This window comes from Cariama cristata, unplaced genomic scaffold (assembly GCF_000690535.1).
Source record: "Cariama cristata isolate BGI_N322 unplaced genomic scaffold, ASM69053v1 scaffold6281, whole genome shotgun sequence".
In the NCBI taxonomy this organism is placed as follows: domain Eukaryota; kingdom Metazoa; phylum Chordata; class Aves; order Cariamiformes; family Cariamidae; genus Cariama; species Cariama cristata.
The window spans coordinates 28,861-45,699 of record NW_009597441.1 but is presented as its reverse complement, the minus strand read 5'-3'; the positions used below and the strand labels follow the sequence as shown (position 1 = coordinate 45,699).

General features: G+C 37.4%; 1 protein-coding gene across 1 annotated transcript in view; it reads left to right on the top strand.

The window, feature by feature from the left end:
* Window positions 1-485: 485 nt before the first annotated feature.
* Window positions 486-16,839, top strand: part of LOC104168314 (otogelin-like) — a 29,573-nt gene continuing 13,219 nt past the window's right edge. Inside the window, exons 1-5 of the mRNA XM_009708879.1 lie at window positions 486-491; window positions 13,202-13,294; window positions 14,063-14,181; window positions 14,572-14,777; window positions 16,325-16,455. Of these exons, the coding sequence (XP_009707181.1) occupies window positions 486-491; window positions 13,202-13,294; window positions 14,063-14,181; window positions 14,572-14,777; window positions 16,325-16,455 (555 nt within the window). The remainder of the gene's footprint in view (window positions 492-13,201; window positions 13,295-14,062; window positions 14,182-14,571; window positions 14,778-16,324; window positions 16,456-16,839) is intronic.

The window sequence follows — 16,839 nt, the reverse complement described above, 5'->3', positions numbered from 1 at the left end:
AGCCTTTTCACTTCTTGGTAAAAGTAAATGAGCTGGTAGTATCAGATCACTGCAATTCAGTACCGGTTTTTGGATGTGGCTTGTCTTGGCAACCCAACTCTATCACTCATGGTGTGTTTGCTGAAATGTAATCAGTGTGGCTCTCGCTCCCTTGTTTGAGGGTGGGAAAAGGAAAGTTTGCATTGTAGCCCTTGTTTGTGGCTCTGCAGAGGAGTTGCCTGCCTTTCTGCTTTCTCCCTGCTCCTTCTAGGAAAAGCTTAGTGGAGAGAAAAATCATGCTACACAACTGCAAACAGGTAACAAAATCAACCACTGATAAAGGCAAATGTTTGTGGATTGAGGTCCCTTCCCAAGAAGTCAAGATACAGTGATAAGCTCTTTGTTTCCTTCTGTGCTAGCCTACTGAGCAGAACATTTTAGTAAGAAATATGCTTAGGAGAAAGGAAAAAAATTAAATTCAATATTAGTTTTGAAAATGTAAGAACATGAAGGTGAGTTTTTCTAGCCATTGAACAGTCCAAAACTAACAATAATGCATTTTTACTTGTTCTTGGTTTTAATAAGTTTCATCAAGAGAAAGAGGTAAAGTAACACTTAGCAATGGTTGTTAAGCCCTCTGCAGAAACTTATGTCCATGACGACTTAGTTAATGATATAGCTTCTGATCAGTTTTCAGTCAAATGTCTAAGTAAGAATTTAGAACACAGAAAACACCTGCTATTTTAAAACTGCTTTACAGAATTGTGCACAGGACTATGAAATTTGAATGATAAAACTCCAGGGCATGAAACTTAAATGCAACAAATCTAACTGAGTCCTTAGGTAAAATTAAGTGGACGTAGCTGGTGTTTATAATGTTATTTTGGAAATATTGTGCTCAGTTATTTGTATCACTATGGACATCATACATTGTAGCTAATGCTGTTTATTAACAGATACTGCATTTGTCATGGAGTTTTCCTTAATGAAAACTGTATTCTATAACTAACATGTCACTGAAATATGAACATCTTAGAGGATTTAACTGCTGCTTTTCATGAGGTGGACTAAGTGAAGAAATAATAGGAAACGGCTCTAACATTTGTGTTACTGTATTAAGTAAACTAGGTAAATGTAATTAGATGCTTGGTTAATAAGAATTATCATAAGTCATTGGTTTCTGAGAATTGAGTTCGTGTTAAATTGAAAAAATTGAAACCACCTAGATGTAGGTGGTTCTAGAACAAAGATAAGGGGTTGTAGAGAAGGTGAGCAACGTGGTTTTAGTAAAGGCATACTAATTAGGAGGTATACTTCTACCTATCATGAGCATGGCAATATAACCACATCATGAGAAAATATCAACAGATTTTCGAGACTTTGCTAAGCAGGTCTGCTCTTCTGTTTTCTTAAGTAGATGATATAGACTGAATTGGCTTTTGTGATTTGATTTATTGCTGTGTTTTGGTTTTTTTTAAAGGCAATGTAAGTATTTAAGTTCTGAAGAACTCTTCAAGGCACCTTTATAGATCAATGCTGATATTACTTTCCCTTCTGCATGATAATACATTTTACAGGACTAATTGTTTTCTGTGCAGTAAACCCACACGTTAATATTATTTCCTTTAAAGCACGTTTTCTACAAGAGCTGGTATGGAAATAAATTATGTATTACTGAGAAATAATCTTGGATATTGTTTCCTCTTGAAGAAAAATTGTGGAGAATATTAAACAAGTTATACCTGCTCAGGGGCTGTCCTATTTCTTTGTGTCATTAGAATGCTCCTTTAAGATAGGTTGTCTTTGTGCATCAGTTTCCTTGAACCTGGGCATTCAAAGCTGCATTGTAAAAAGCAATTTCCAAAATACTATCTACAGTAACTGTATAAATAACTGAGTTTATACTTAGTCCCACTTCTCTGTAAATGGGATAGACAAAGTCATAAATTTAAAGTGGAGTGCTAAAACTTTGCATTTGCAGGAAGATGGGGAGGAACTCTTAAGTTCACACATCATAGCTAAACTATGCACTATCCTTGGGTAAAACGGTGTGAAAGAACGTTGTCCCTCCAATTTACCTAGAAGCTGTTGGATGACTAGTGACCATGACTGACTTTAAAGCTGTTAGGTTTGGTTTTGTTTTTTTTTTTTTTTGTTCCCCCAAAGTATTGATTTGCATTCCTGTCATGGTACTCTGGTGAGACTTGCTATGTTTCTGGTTCAGAAGTGATACAGGTGCCACTGTGTAAATGATTTGAGTTCAGAAAGAGAATGACAGGGTTGTGACTAGCACAGCTGATAAATGGAAGAATGAAGTGGAAGTTGGATTAATAGATGAATATGGCAAGAATAGGGGTAGGAGTCAATGCTATCATGACATACCAATTTCTGAAAATGATTACAGTCTAATAGAGTAGAAACATGGGGCTTCCAAAGGGCAATATATTGGAGAAAAAGAAAGCTTCGTTCACCACACTATTGAGAATGAGTATAAGAAAACCCAAGATATCTTGCTGCTGACTGTTGAAGGCAGAAGTGCTTATGAGAAAGGAAACACAAGAGAATAAAAGCTTTAGTCTGTCATTGTATATTTTTAAATGTTAGAACAACAGGAAAAGATTAAGGAAAAGATTAAGGAGAAGATGGTAGGAAATGTTTTGAAAACTAACCTGGGTGTCTATGGCTTGTTTGTTTTATTTTAAACAACCAAACAAGAAACCACCACAAAACAAACCTGTTGATTCTTTTTCTGGATTTTGGATCAGATGTGGAAAATAGTGTAGATTTAGGACCTTATAATACATTTTGTTAATTATTAGGATGTTTTTTAGTGATTTATGCTTGCATATAGCTTAAAATTATTTTAAATAACTGTAACTGAAAGACTTTCCAAATCAGCAGAATGTTTATACTGAGAATTACGTTAAATACACATGATGGTATAGAGGCTGTAATTGAGAGTAAAAGAAGTATGGAGAGGGGCACAGAGGACAGTGTTTGAATATGGAGTTTTAGGCATTTTGGCTTAACTGGCTTAAAATCTGCTTGCTGTCTTCAGGCATAATGTACTTTAATGCTCCTTTGTTGGAGTTTCGAGTAGAATGGCTACACTTTTACTTTACAGTGGTGTGTTTGATAACTTTTTAGTAAGCCAATATGAAGCATTGAGCTTACTAAAAATGGCAAATTTACTGATAAACCATGAAGAGGCTTTTAAAGTGTCTTGGTTATAACTGATTTCTTTGGTTTTTTTTTTGAAAGGAGTCTGGAATGGCAGTTTATAATGCTTCATCTAGTATGATATCCTTATCTTGGAACAGGAGACTTCAAAGTATGAAATGTGGACCATTGAGTAAGTTACCTATGTTTTTACATTAAATAACTCCAATTGTCTGTTATATTCTGCATCATTTAATTATTTTTATAAAGGAAAAAAAGTAAAATAGCTAATATGGGCCTTCAGGGTAAGGGGACTCTGCCTTGATTGGTCTCAAAGGACTACAGGATTATGACAGTTTATTATGGGGCTTGATCTAGCTTGAAGTTTACACCTGGTTCTGGTTTGATTGTTTGAAGGACTGTCTCTAACTGCAGCTTTTCTAACAAAGAGCTTTCAACAGGTCAATCTACTGTTGTAGTGATATACCTAAAGATGTGGATTGCTGCCTAGATGCCATGAAATTGCCTATCCTGTATCTCTTCTGTGCTTGGAGGTTTTTTGTTTGTTTCCTTTTTGCTGATGTAATCTATGGATGCGTTTTGTGTGTGTAATCTATGGGTTAGGAGGATGAGACACTCCTAGCCACCAGCCTGTAGTGGTGGGCATTTGAGGAATTTGCATCTTGGCTTTTTTTGTTCACCTTATTTTCAGCAGTGGACAGGCTTAAATCTCTTTGTTCAAGGGTAAAGATCTTCTGTGTTCGCTCTTCTGTAGAGCCTGTGTCATGCTTGTCTTGTATAAAGGACAAACATGAGGCAAAGTAATTCAGAGTAATTTTGGTTAGTGATACAAAACCTGTAGTTTCTCTTCAGTCAGCCTGATTTGTTGCATTGGACATGGGACCTACCTAATAGTGAATACTCTGGGTTTGCATTTCCCCGGCTTTATAGCCCAAAATGCAAGACTGGATGTGTGGACTGGACTCTTACCAATTGTGATTAGGGTTATGTCATCTCCAAAGGCTTTTGATTTCTTTAATACATACTGTTTTCAGAAGCTTTTGAGAAGTGTGTGTTTGAATGTTGAGGAGTAATAGAAGGTTTTAAAGAAGCATAATATCACTCAAATAAAAAATATTTCCTATGAACCTTTCTGGTATATGAAAAATATCATATATATAGTGTATGATAAAATTGCTGTACAAGTATAGCAGTCTATACTAGTAAAACTCCCTCTGCTTTTGAGTGTTGCCCCAGCTTATTGACTAAGTAGTAGTTCTTTTCTATAGGTCTATTTTTTTTAAAAAAAACTGAATAGAGCAGCTTCCAAAGAGAAGGTGTACAAATTGTGCTGAGATATTTGTTGCCATAATAATTGTTTGATTCCCTGGGTTTATTTTTTGCCGAGTGACAAGCCCTTTAATGGGACTAGTGGATTTCGTATTCTACTTCAGAGCAACTAGCTACAAAAAATACTTTAAAGATGCATTGTGCTACTTTAACAGAACTGTTGGAAAGGGTTTATGTGCAAGTTTATTGCTGCTTAAATGGGCCAAATATTTAAGAAAGGGAAGAACAAATCTAGAAGGAGGGAGAATGAAATAGGTAAAAAGTATCTCATGTTAACTCATCACGTCTAAGCATTTAGAGGAGGATGTAGTTATGACATCAAGAATTAGGTTTTGTTGCCTCTGCAGATGTAATAAACTTCCTTGTTTCTTTCTAACTCATATTTCTATGGGGCAAAAATATTTTGTAAGGATTTTCCATTTCTAATGTACTTGCCTTGGCAAGACAATGTTGTAGACATGCTTTGGAAATTATTGATGATTGCCCGTACTTGAAGGCAAATAAAATCAAGATTATTACGCTCTTTAAACAGTTGAATACGTAGACTTGGAAGTTTCCTTTTTAAATCCCTGTAAACTCTGTGTAGCAAATGGAATCCATTGTTGTCTGTGTGTGAAAGACATTAAAAACAAAGGGACAACCTGATCTGCTTTATGCAAGAGTCTTGGTAACATGCTCTAAATGCTTAGAACAATAGTTTCGTTTTGGCCCTTCCTCTTTGAAGAGAAATGCAAGCTGCTAAAGCTTTGTCCATGGACTGGGATTTGCAGCAGTCTGGGGATATATGGAATAGTAAACCTTTTCTTTAATTTTTTTTTTTTCAACTAGCAAGGTAAATTTTATTCTTTCTGCAGTTTAGTGATGTCTGTATGAAAATTGTTCTACGACATACTTAGAAAACTGTAATTATAATGGACTTATATTTCATCCTAGTATGGTCAATTCTTGTTGCAATATTTTTTTTTTTCTTGCTTCCTGTAACTCTGTATGTATAGATAAACCAACATGTTTTATGTGGAATTTTTGTATGATGGGTGCATGATTTCTGGTGCAATAGATCTCTTTACCTTTGTGTCATATTAGTCAACTGAAAGCAGTTTAGAAAGTGATGTAAGGTCTTATATGTCAATGAAAAAAAAAAAAAGTTGGTATAGTGCAAGTAAAGGCCAAGAGATAAATTCTTGTGTTACTTTCTTGTACCCAGATAATATGGGATTTGAGTTTTGAAATGTTTATCTGATTAATGGACAAAATTTAAAATGTAGTTTACACAGCTCTTAAACTTGTAACTTGCTTCCACGCAAATCTGTTTTTCATGAGAAGTTTGAAAAACCAAATCAAACAAACCCAAACAAAAAAACTTCAGAGCTAAAACATATTAAGAACCTGGGACAGGCAAAACAAATTCTTTCTGGAAGTAAGTTTCAAACTACTGCTGAAAATTCCTAACAGGTTAAACACTTCAAATTTTCTTGTGTTGAAATGCTGTAGCAGGCATGAGTCTTTAATGTTTCAGGTCACTGTTACTATAGAAGATACTTGTCCCTTACAATATGTATGCTGATTTCAAGAAATGTACCAGAACAGAAAATCTGCAGCTAACTGGAAGGCTCTTGGTATTGAAGGCTTAAAATTACATTCTACTCATTCACCTCAATCTCAAAAAGGAAAACTTTACATTCTGGTGTAATGAGATCTTTGTCCTCATTTCAAGGCTGTATTGCATCCTGTTGAAGCCTGCATGCCACAGGAAACTTGTGCCATTACAGGCAGATCCTTTCAAAGACTATGAAGTCAGAGGATAAAAGATAAAGCAAGAAATACTTGTATTAGTTCTTTCATAGTCAAAAGGACACTTGAAAGCTTTCTAAACTGTGCAATGGAAATCATGCAGAGTTACAAAATATAAAATTTCATTAATGTTGACAGCAAAAGTTTAAATATTCAATTTTAAGCATACCTTCTATTCTTTTATGTATGGCTATAGGTCCTAGCTGATGTTTCTTGCAAATTCTTATCCTAAACTACTTTGTTTTTTTTACTTTTCCATTTCAGAATAAAATTTGCTGATTTTTAAAATTATTGATCTTTTCAGTAGTTTGATAACCTTCAGGCAGACCTCTCTTCTACATCTGCATAAAGCTTTTAAAATGTGTCATCTTTTAAAGAATCTTGAAAACTATAGTCTCTGTTTCTGCAAATAACTCTCAGGAACTCTGAAACTGTTTGGGCCAAAGTTGGTAGATAGGTAGAATCATAAGAACCAAGAGAATAGGCTGGACCTTGTACCTACCAAGCTGAAGTAAAACTTGATCACTTTCAGATCTATAGATTTATCTTCCATACTTCAACTTTTCTGTCTAAGTGAATTTAATAATAAATAACCTGAAAGGAAACTTGTCTTCAGTGATTTGCGTTAAACAATTTTTTCATGCCAAGTCTTAAAAACCAGTAACAAAATACAGAATTCCAACACTAGGAAGTGCTTAATGTTTTACAGAAAAGTAGCCATAGGAAGGTCCATATCAGTCACAAATCTTCAAGAATTAATAGTGTATTAGTGATAATGGTGTATTACAATGAGGTCAAAATTCAGTTGGAGCAACTGGATTGATGTGGTGGTTAAAACAAAAATCAAGTATTTCAAAGCTGATGGGCATGGTAACTTCAGTAGTTAGAACTGTTGTTGAATGTGTCGGCTTGCTTTCACTTTGTGAAAATAAAACTTAATTTAGATGTCTCTCTGATTTAGTATCTTTTGTATGGGATACAGATAGATGCTTTCTTTGCAGTTACCTCTTTGTGCTCCAAGAGTAGAGCTCTTCTTCATGACTGTATCTCACTTCATGCTGAAAGGCTTCACATTATATAAATTACTTTCAGCTATACTAATTTTATTCCTAATAAACCTGTTAGGACATCAGAAGAACAAATCATGGGTAAGCAAACCTGGACATAGAGTTGATTTGCAACTGAAAAAAGTTCAAGATATCTTAAATACTCGTTAGAGAAGTAGTAATGTAAGAAAGCATAATAAACTAAGTGGGCACAATAGCACAGTATCAAAACCCACAAAAGGTGTTGCATCTGTAATAATATTTCAAAATAAATGCTTATTTTGATGAAAATGCAAGATGCCTTTGAACGGTTATCATATGAAATTGGGAGAACTTGTGCTTGAGCTCAGGTGAAGAACATTTGAAAGGCCAACCAGAGTTGGGTGGGACTGCACTGTATTTCAAAATTGATTTTGGAACTTCTTGTCAGATCTACAGCATTTCTTTTCAGAGAACAGCAGCAGTAATCATCTCTGTGAAGCTTGGACACTTAGCTCCAGAAACACTTGCAATGAAATGCAAACAGGCTAGATTACAGTCTCACTTTTTCAAAGACTGTGATAAATAATGGGCATGAGGTTCTGCTACTGCTTGTAGGATGCCAGCTCTGGCATGAAGGCTCTCGCCTGACACTGAAGAATTAGGAAGGGGGATGAACTAAATGGAGGTCCAGGTGCCCAAGGGACTAAAATAACCCTATCCACACATTGAGTAGGTTTGCAGCCTAGTCAGTAATTACCAAATGGTTAGAGTATTTAAGCAATGAGAGGAGCAGAGAAAAATTCAGACCTGCCCTGTAAGATGATCCGAAGTCTTCACCCTGTTCAATAAAGAAGGAATGTGCTTCATGGCAGCAATGGTCATGTTATCAGAGTGACTTGCAGGTAGTAATGGCACCACTGGTTAGAAATCACATCATTACTAATGTGAGTCGAATCATGTTACTTAGGCCTACCACTTTCTGCTAGAGAAGTCTCACCAGTTTTCAATTTCAGGTTCCAACCTGATGCATTCAACTGGCATAACGTCAACAGAAAAAGAGCAGCTAAGGACTTTTTAATAGAGGTCACTTTCAGGTGAATGAAGGACACAGTATTCTTCCCTAACCTTTCCTAATTTTAACCTTTGCTTAGTTCTGATGTTTAGGTCCTTTCTACAGGTGTCGCAATGTTTCTCATCTCCCTAGGAGAGACCTAAGCTTGTGATCATATGGGTTAGCTTATATGGGGAACTTATATTCCTTTAATGACAAAGATCAGAGTGAACCATTTGTTATAGGATGTTTATTCTGGATACCTGAGGAAGTATTCCTGTGTTAATTGAGCACAGTTAGATGATTAAAGGAGGCCACATTGTTTGCAATAGTAAGATCGCTAAATGTCATCTGAATCAACATTATTCCCCTCATTGCCTGGTTAAGGGTAGCTAATCTTTGCACACAGAACTCTCCTATGCAGTATAAGGAAAGATACTACAGTGATGTAAAAAGGGGTATAAGCAAATACAAGAACTATGTTTATGATGATGTACTGGGTTTGCGTTGCAAGATTTTGGTAGAGTGGGGGCTACAGGGGTGACTTCTGTGAGAAGCTGCTGGAAGCTTCCCCTATGTCCAATGGAGCCAATGCCAGCCGGCTCCAAGATGGACCAGCTGCTGGACAAGGCCAAGCCCATCAGCAATGGTGGCAGTGCCTCTGTCACGACATAGTTAAGAAGGGGAAGAAGTTGCTGTGTGGCAGCAGCTGTGGAGAGAGGAGTGAGAATATATGAAAAGAGCAGCCCCCAGGTGAGTGCAGCAGCAGGAGGAGGAGGTGCTGCAGACCTGAAGCAGAGATTTGCTGCCAGCCCCTGGTGCAGCCCATGGTGAGGCCGGCTGTCCTCCGGCAGCCCATGGAGGCCCACACTGGAGCAGATCCCCACCTGCAGCCCAGGGAGGACCCCATGCCAGAGTAGGGGGATGCCCACAGGAGGCTGGGACCCTGTGGGAAGCCCTTGCTGGAGCAGGCTCCTGGTAGGCCCTGTGGAGAGAGGAGCCCAGGCTGGAACAGGTTTGCTGACCGGGCTTGTGACCCCATGGGAGACCCAGACTGGAGCAATCTGTGCCTGAAGGGCTGCACTCTGTGGACAGGGGCCCATGCTGGAGCAGTTTTTGGAGAGCAGTCTCCTGTGGGAGGGACCCCAGGCTGGAGCAGGGACAGAGGGTGAGGAGTCTTCCCCCTGAGGAGGACGGAGTGGCAGAGACAATGGGTGATGAACTGACCACAACCCCCATTCCCTGTTCCCCTGGGCTGCTGGGGGAAGGAGGCAGAGAAAATTGGGAGTACAGTTAAGGCTGGGAAGAACGGAGTGATGGGGTGGAAGGTGTTTTTAAGATTTGGGTCTAGTTCTCATTGTCCTACTCTGATTTGATTGGTAATAAACTAAACTAATTTCCCCAAGTTGAGTCTGTTTTGATTGTGATGGTAATTGCCAAGTGATTTGTCCCTGTCCTTATTTTGACCCATAAGCCTTTCATTATATTTTTCTTTCCCGTGTGCAGCTGAGGAAGGGAGTGACAGAGGGCACCTGCCATCCAGCCAGGGTCAACCCATCACACGTTTTCTTAGAATCATACATACACAGACAGAAGAGAACTTCATAAAGAGGAAAATGTTTATCATTGGCTCATTTGACTTCCAAATCAGATTTGACTAACTCTCTTTCTCTTTAAAGGGGGGCAAGGGAGATCCTTCCCAGTTACAGCAAGGGTCCCCAGAGCAACTGACTGTGCACAATCTGAATAAATGTGTCTTGAAGCAGGTTACCTGAGCTGTGCTTAAAGGCCAATCGTTCAACCCGAAACATCAAAAGGAGTCTAACTTCCTCTGCAGCTAAGAGGAACATGACTTGCAGTCTAATTGCAGATTATTGTAACCGGACAGGCAATAGGGCATAATCTTAGAGAAGCCAAGAACAGAGACCTGAGCTTGGATTACACGAGTCTCACACCACTCAAGATGAAAGAGATCAATGTCTGCCTCTCTTGACAAGAGGAATAAGGCTTTTGCGTTAGTGACAAGATTGGTTACTGTAAGTATGTAAATGAGATGGCTCAGTCAGAATGAGTAGGGACCTTTCTACATGGTGCTTGCATTAGTTTTTAAGCTGAACTCATGCTGGCCTGGCAGGGAAAGGAACTAGATATTTGGGCTAGCTAGGCAAAGGAGTGTTCTCTTTTACTTTATCTATGTGCCTTGTTCTTTTCAACACAGCTTTGCTTTTTTTTTTTTTTTTTTGACGTGGTGGTGTGTGTTGAAAACAAAGGAGTCGAAATTAATGATTTGGTTATTTTAAGAGTCTTCATATAAGTGATTAGTATGTATAATGTTTTTGCAAATGGAAATGATCACATAAACACCAATAAACTGTACTGACAGATTTTGGCAGAATTCAGTAAGCAAGGGTTCTGTAAACTTGTAACAAGATAATATTTTGTAAAAATCATGTGGCTGAAAGTAGATGAACATGTAAGCTTTTTTTGTTTTTTTTTTTTTAAATTATGGTACACCATAAATTTCTTGAAGTCTTCCTCATTCAAAAATTATAGCCAGTTGTGAGCACAGAGCCTCTTTCTTCTAAGCTTCTAGCATCTCACAAAGCAGAAGAAACTTTAAATACGACCTTTTTCCTCATTAAACTTCTACATTGACCCCACTTTGGTAAAACAACTGATGATGAATTTTGAGGTAGCCTCACAAAAGGCAAAGTTTTAACAGCATTCAATCCATGAATTCTGATAAAAGTTTGCATGCAAATTAAATGTTGGGTGCACAGTTACTTGGTGTGTGTATCGGAAAGCAATTTGTGTGGGTAGATACACTTGCAAACCAGGTGAGGTTTTTACGAGGTGTTTGGAAGTCTTACTTGAGCTAAAGTAGGGGCTTAAAAGGAAGCTGGAGGGTGTTTGTAGCATCTTGTTAAAAATGCTGTTTCTGATTTCTATCAGAGGTTTAGTTACTTTTGGCTGGGGCTACACTCACAGGACACCCTCCACGTGCAGCCTGCTCTTTGGATTATTTTATTGTATTTGAAGCTCTTAGTAGGAGGGTGTGGCTCACTGGCTTCTGTAATGGAGCTTCTATTAATGTTCTCTGATGCTGGCAAAACAAACTAAATATGTGCTTGTAAAAGATGTTGATAGGAAATTGGTGTTGGTAAAACAGCAATAAAATGAGCTTCTAGAAGAGGGGAGAAAAATTAGGTAGGGAGAAAACACCCTTTGAAATATTTTTCTGTTGCTATTGCTGGAATCAAGAATTGTGCATCCATTTAATGGTAGTAAGATGTCAGCGATCAACTCCTGACTTCTTAGAATGCATTTGTTTCCTTGCAATTGGTTTATAAAAAAAATTTTGACCATTCTGTACAGTATGTTCAGAAGTAGTAGTAGTTCAGAATCTACTTTTGATATTGGTACTTTTTGTGTATGTTTTGTGAATGCTAATAGTGAGAACAAAACTTAAAGATGATGTGACCGATGAAATCATAAAAGTGGTCTGTATCCTAGAACGCTTTTCTCTGAAGTCTAATTCTGTCAAGACTAAATCAATTGTAGAGTTTATTTAGATTGTCAGAAGTGGAGCTTGCTTTATTTTGCCTGTATCAGCAAAACTTCAAACCCTCTTTAGCAAAGCTTTCTCAAAAGCCTGAAGGTAATCTAGGTAAGTTAGGACTTCTGCATATACTACTGATGATTTGATATTTCATAAATGAGGATTTTACTGAAATGGAGGAAAAGATATTCTGTGAATTCTGATTTCACGACAGCACTTAAAAATTCATATATAAGATTATTTTTCAGGTATGATGTGTTTATAAAGTTAAAGAAAACAAGAAGGCTGAGTCTTCAGATTGTCTTTTCCTGAAACAGTTTCTTCTGAGCAGCTTGTCTGGAACAAATACAATCTCAGTTTCTGTTCTACAAACACAAAAATTACTGTGGTTGCATAATAATTAAAATTCAAAATCTTTCCTAAAGAGATTTAAATTTTAAAAGATCAAATGTTAGCAAAATAAGTGAATATATCATAATTGTTAGAAAAGTATTTAATCACAAAGTCTAAATTTAGTAGCAAGAAGCTTTGTTTCTGCTTGTGCACATCTTTCCTTAGACTGTAAAAACTTGTTTTGTCAGATTTTGATGGAGATCTTCCCAGGGAAAATAAAAAGTGAAAAATACCCAACACCTCCCTCCCTCAAACCTGTCATTGCAAATCAGGGAGCTTGCTTTCTCTACAGTAGGCTCGCTATACGTAAGCATTAAATTTTTCCTTGCTTAAAATTTTGTCTCTAATAAAATTAGAAAAAAGAGCAGTGGTCTGTGTCTTTATGGAATGTACTTGTGGTTGGTATACTTAAAAATTGCAAGATGGAAGGAGGGCAGGCAGCTGAAAGATTTACAGCTGGAATCTCAACATTTGTATTTCTAGGGTAGTATGCTCTCATCCTAGTAGAGCTTACCAATAGAGTGTTATTTATAGCAGCTTTATATATAAGGATACAGGCGCCATGCTGTTTTCTTATGTAGCACGTGTTTACTTCCTCTGTTCATTGTTTAGTGGACTGAAAACATGTCAGACTAACAGATATCGCAGCCATTTTGATTTGGCTGCAATGAATTTACTGCAGTAGATTTACTTCATCTGGCTGTATTTCTTGAGATGAAGCTTTTGCAGTGTGTTTCGTGTTTGTGGAGGCCTGTGGGATTCTTCTGGACACTTAAATGCAACACCAGCATCTCCTGTTGTTCATAGAGTTACATTTGGTGACAGAACTGGGTCTTAAGAATGAAAATTATCAGAATTTATTTTTAACATGCCTTTTATTTTTCCACTCAGATTCACTTACCTGTTTTAATGGTGGTGAATGTGTCTACAGAGAGCTGTGCAACTGCAGTCGATTTAATGCAACTGGACCAAGATGCCAGACAGGTGTGTAAAGAGAGAAAACTACCAGGGTTTCTGGGATTGTACTCTGGTTCCCACAGCTACAACGATGACTAATCTCTGCCTAAAGGTTCCTTCATGCTCTAGTATTTTTCCTGCCCTTTCTTTTCTGTGGTGATGTTTCACAGCATGACACATACAGTACTACATCTCAATTACAGGTTGAATCCAAAAACCAGTGCTTTGTCTCAAGTGACTCTTTTTCTTAGTGTATAACACAGGTGCTGAAAGAGATCATATATGCAGAACATGGGGTCAATATAATTTTGAAACTTTTGATGGACTCTATTATTACTTTTCTGGGAAATCCACATATGCGCTTGTGAGACATACTGAATTAGATGAACAGAGTTTTTCCATACAGGTAGGGGACTGTACTTCTACATTCCTATTAACTATTGTTGAACATGCTAATAATGCATTAATTTTAAGAGATTAAAAATGACTTAAGGTAATAGTATGGGGTTCTAGAATGTAATCTAGATGTAACCCTAACCTGATGTGGGCTACTAGTTACTATAACAGAAAATATAAACAGCTGGAAGAAAACTAACATGTGCTTTCAAAGCCTGCTGCTGTGAAAAGACCACTCCAAGAAGAGTGCTAATTGTACTCACTTTTTTGGGGAGTAGTGGGACCAAACTACTTGTTTGCATGCTGAGCGCAGGATTGGGAATATTAGTTGTGTAACACGTGGATTACAAAGAATTTGATTAAAAACTTGACTTTAACACTAGTGATTTTATTTGGCAGGTGAATAATGATCCTGAATGCCATTCTTCTCCTTATTCCTGTAAACGGTCTGTTAGTTTATTCTTTTCTGGAGATGAACAGATAAAGATGAGCAGTGAAGTCACCTATAAAGGATTTCGGTAATTGCCCTCATGTTTCTGATGCTGTAGTTACACTGGAATCAATCTCATGGTACCATTTTGGTAAGAGAGATGTAAACGAGTTCTTACTTGTTGGTAGCTTAAAAGTATCCAGACCACAGCTGTAATAATTATTACCCATCTACAGAGTAGTGTCTGAGGAAGGTGATAATCTAAATAAGCAGTATATAGTATTAAGAGGTATAACCATTGACATTCATCCTTTGATTTTTGCTGTTATTTGCATCTTCATATTTTTTTAGTGGAGTTACTCAATATTTACATCACAGATTTTCAGATGTATGAGGACATCATTAAATCAGCAAGTAAATTATTTTTAATGGTGATATTTTCTCATGTAAAGTTGTTTTTGATTCTGTGTCATTTCAGAATACAATTACCTTATGTTATTGGAAACTTGCACATCCAGAAACTAGCTGGATACTTCCTAGTCAGGCACCAGTATGCCTTTACTCTGGCTTGGGATGGTACTTCCGCAGTGTATATCAAAATGGCACCAGAGTACCTGGGCAAAACCCATGGACTGTGTGGGAACAATAACGCTATCCTGCAGGATGATCTTGAAACTAGTTATGGTGAGTACTTAAAATACTTCCTCTTGTATAACACATGGTTTTTTCAGGTAAAATAAATGTTACTTTGCTTAGTTTTGAATTGTAATGCTAATTGAATTTAAGATGGGCAACTTTTGAAATGGAAAATATGATATGGAAGTACTTCTGGTAGATGATGTTGTTAGTGAAGAGGGTCAATTTCAATACAGATGGGATTCTAGGGAGGAAGATCTTTTAAAAGCTGCCTTACTCAGCTACCTACAATGGTATTTGTACTTCAGTTTCCTAGGACCTGAAAGGTAAAACCTACTTTTAAATGTTTGCCCTTTTAGCAATTTTCCAGCCTGTGGAAACCTGAGATATTGCTATTGGAAATAAATCAATAATTTTAATTGATCCATCAGATAAATTAAGACTACCAAATCTTGTTTAATCTGACATTTCATTTATGCTAACACTTTCAGAAGTGACCAATGATCCTTCAGTACCAACTTCAGATACTTCCAATAGTCTTGGCTTTCAATAGATACTGAGTGAAGACCTCTATAAAATAAAAAGACCCAGGGGAAAAAAAAAATCAAGCCCCTTGAAAGTATCTCAAGTTAGACAAAAACTTCTGGAAATCATCACTTTGGGCTGTTTAAATCTTTGCTTCTCCTCTTTAAAATTAAAATATTTCTGTAGAGTATATGTGGTAGGTTTCCTCTCTTGTTTATGCATGCCACTCAATTTCAGAAAGCATCAGCCCTCTAGTATTATCAGTCCTTACCCCAATAGAATAGTTTGCTCACCAAATCAAAGTGCTTAAACTAATATCGAGATCAATAGCTCATTGTCCACGTTGCCTTCAGAGACTTTTGTCTGTCATCTCCCCTTTCTCAGGATATCTCAGTCGCCTAAAGCTGCAGTTGTAGCACAGGTCGATACACTGTGTACTAGCTTTATCCAATTAGCTTGGGGAGCAGTAGTAAGAAAGATATGGCAAGATATGCATTCATGGATAGTCCAAGCAGTAAGCAAGATCACCACTTGTCTGTGATGGATAATACCTTTCTTAGCTATTTTAATGCTAGCGTGGACATTGCTACTTATGTAATAAAGTCACACCTTTAGTTGGTTAATGTAGACAATCATCTTGTACCATTGCAGTGACTTTTTATCTTTCTTGGGTTTTAGACTCTTTGTTGGGAATTTCATATAAAGTAACAGCATGAACTGTGTATATGTAATACAGTTTATTACAGCTTTTCTGTCCTTTCCTTCCATTCAAGGACTGTGGCAGGCGCAGCCTTGCACCCTTGAAGCCCTTCCTTGCCAAATTGCCTGAGTAAGCTTCTTTCTGCCATTCTAGAGCCTTCCTACTACACTCCTTTTTAAAAATATTTTTGTTTCTTGAAAGGACCAGATTGTTTTCGGACTAACAGCCGATTCATTTAGTTGTAGGAAGGGTTTGGCGCACTCTGCTTAGTGTGGTGTTTTGATTATTGTGATGTTTCCCTGGGAAATCCTGTAGAAACACTGTTGTTCTTCCAAGTCGCTATGTGACTCTGTGTGTGTGTCTTGTTTAGGAAAACTGACAGACGATGTAACAGAATTCGTAGAGAGTTGGCAGGAAAATCCTCCACAAGGAACACCCAATTGGGATAAATATCTTCTTAATGAACCACCCTGCCTGACACAAAGCCATGAATCTCTGCAGGTTTGGATCAACACACAAAGATTATTACAATAGTTGGTGGTTCTAATTAGAGTGAGAATTTGCCTTAATGCTTTGAAGGAGACTGGAAGTATTTGCAGTTATTCTTTGGAGAGGTGGTTGCTGCAGCAGAACTTCCCTTGTTCTCTCCTTTTCTCACCACTTCCGTATTTAATTCTTGATCTTTTCAAATATTATATTGTCAGCATGGCAGCCAACAGAAGTGTTTGAATCTGGGTCTAAATGAGTGAAAGGCTGTAAAGTAGGGGTGGGTTCTAGAGCATTCCTTCCCTTAGGAAGGATAGAAGCAGCTAGGCAAAACCAGAATGAGAGTACAGTTAATTTGCCAGTGTTTAAAAACATGAATTATTGTTACTTTTGTCCATC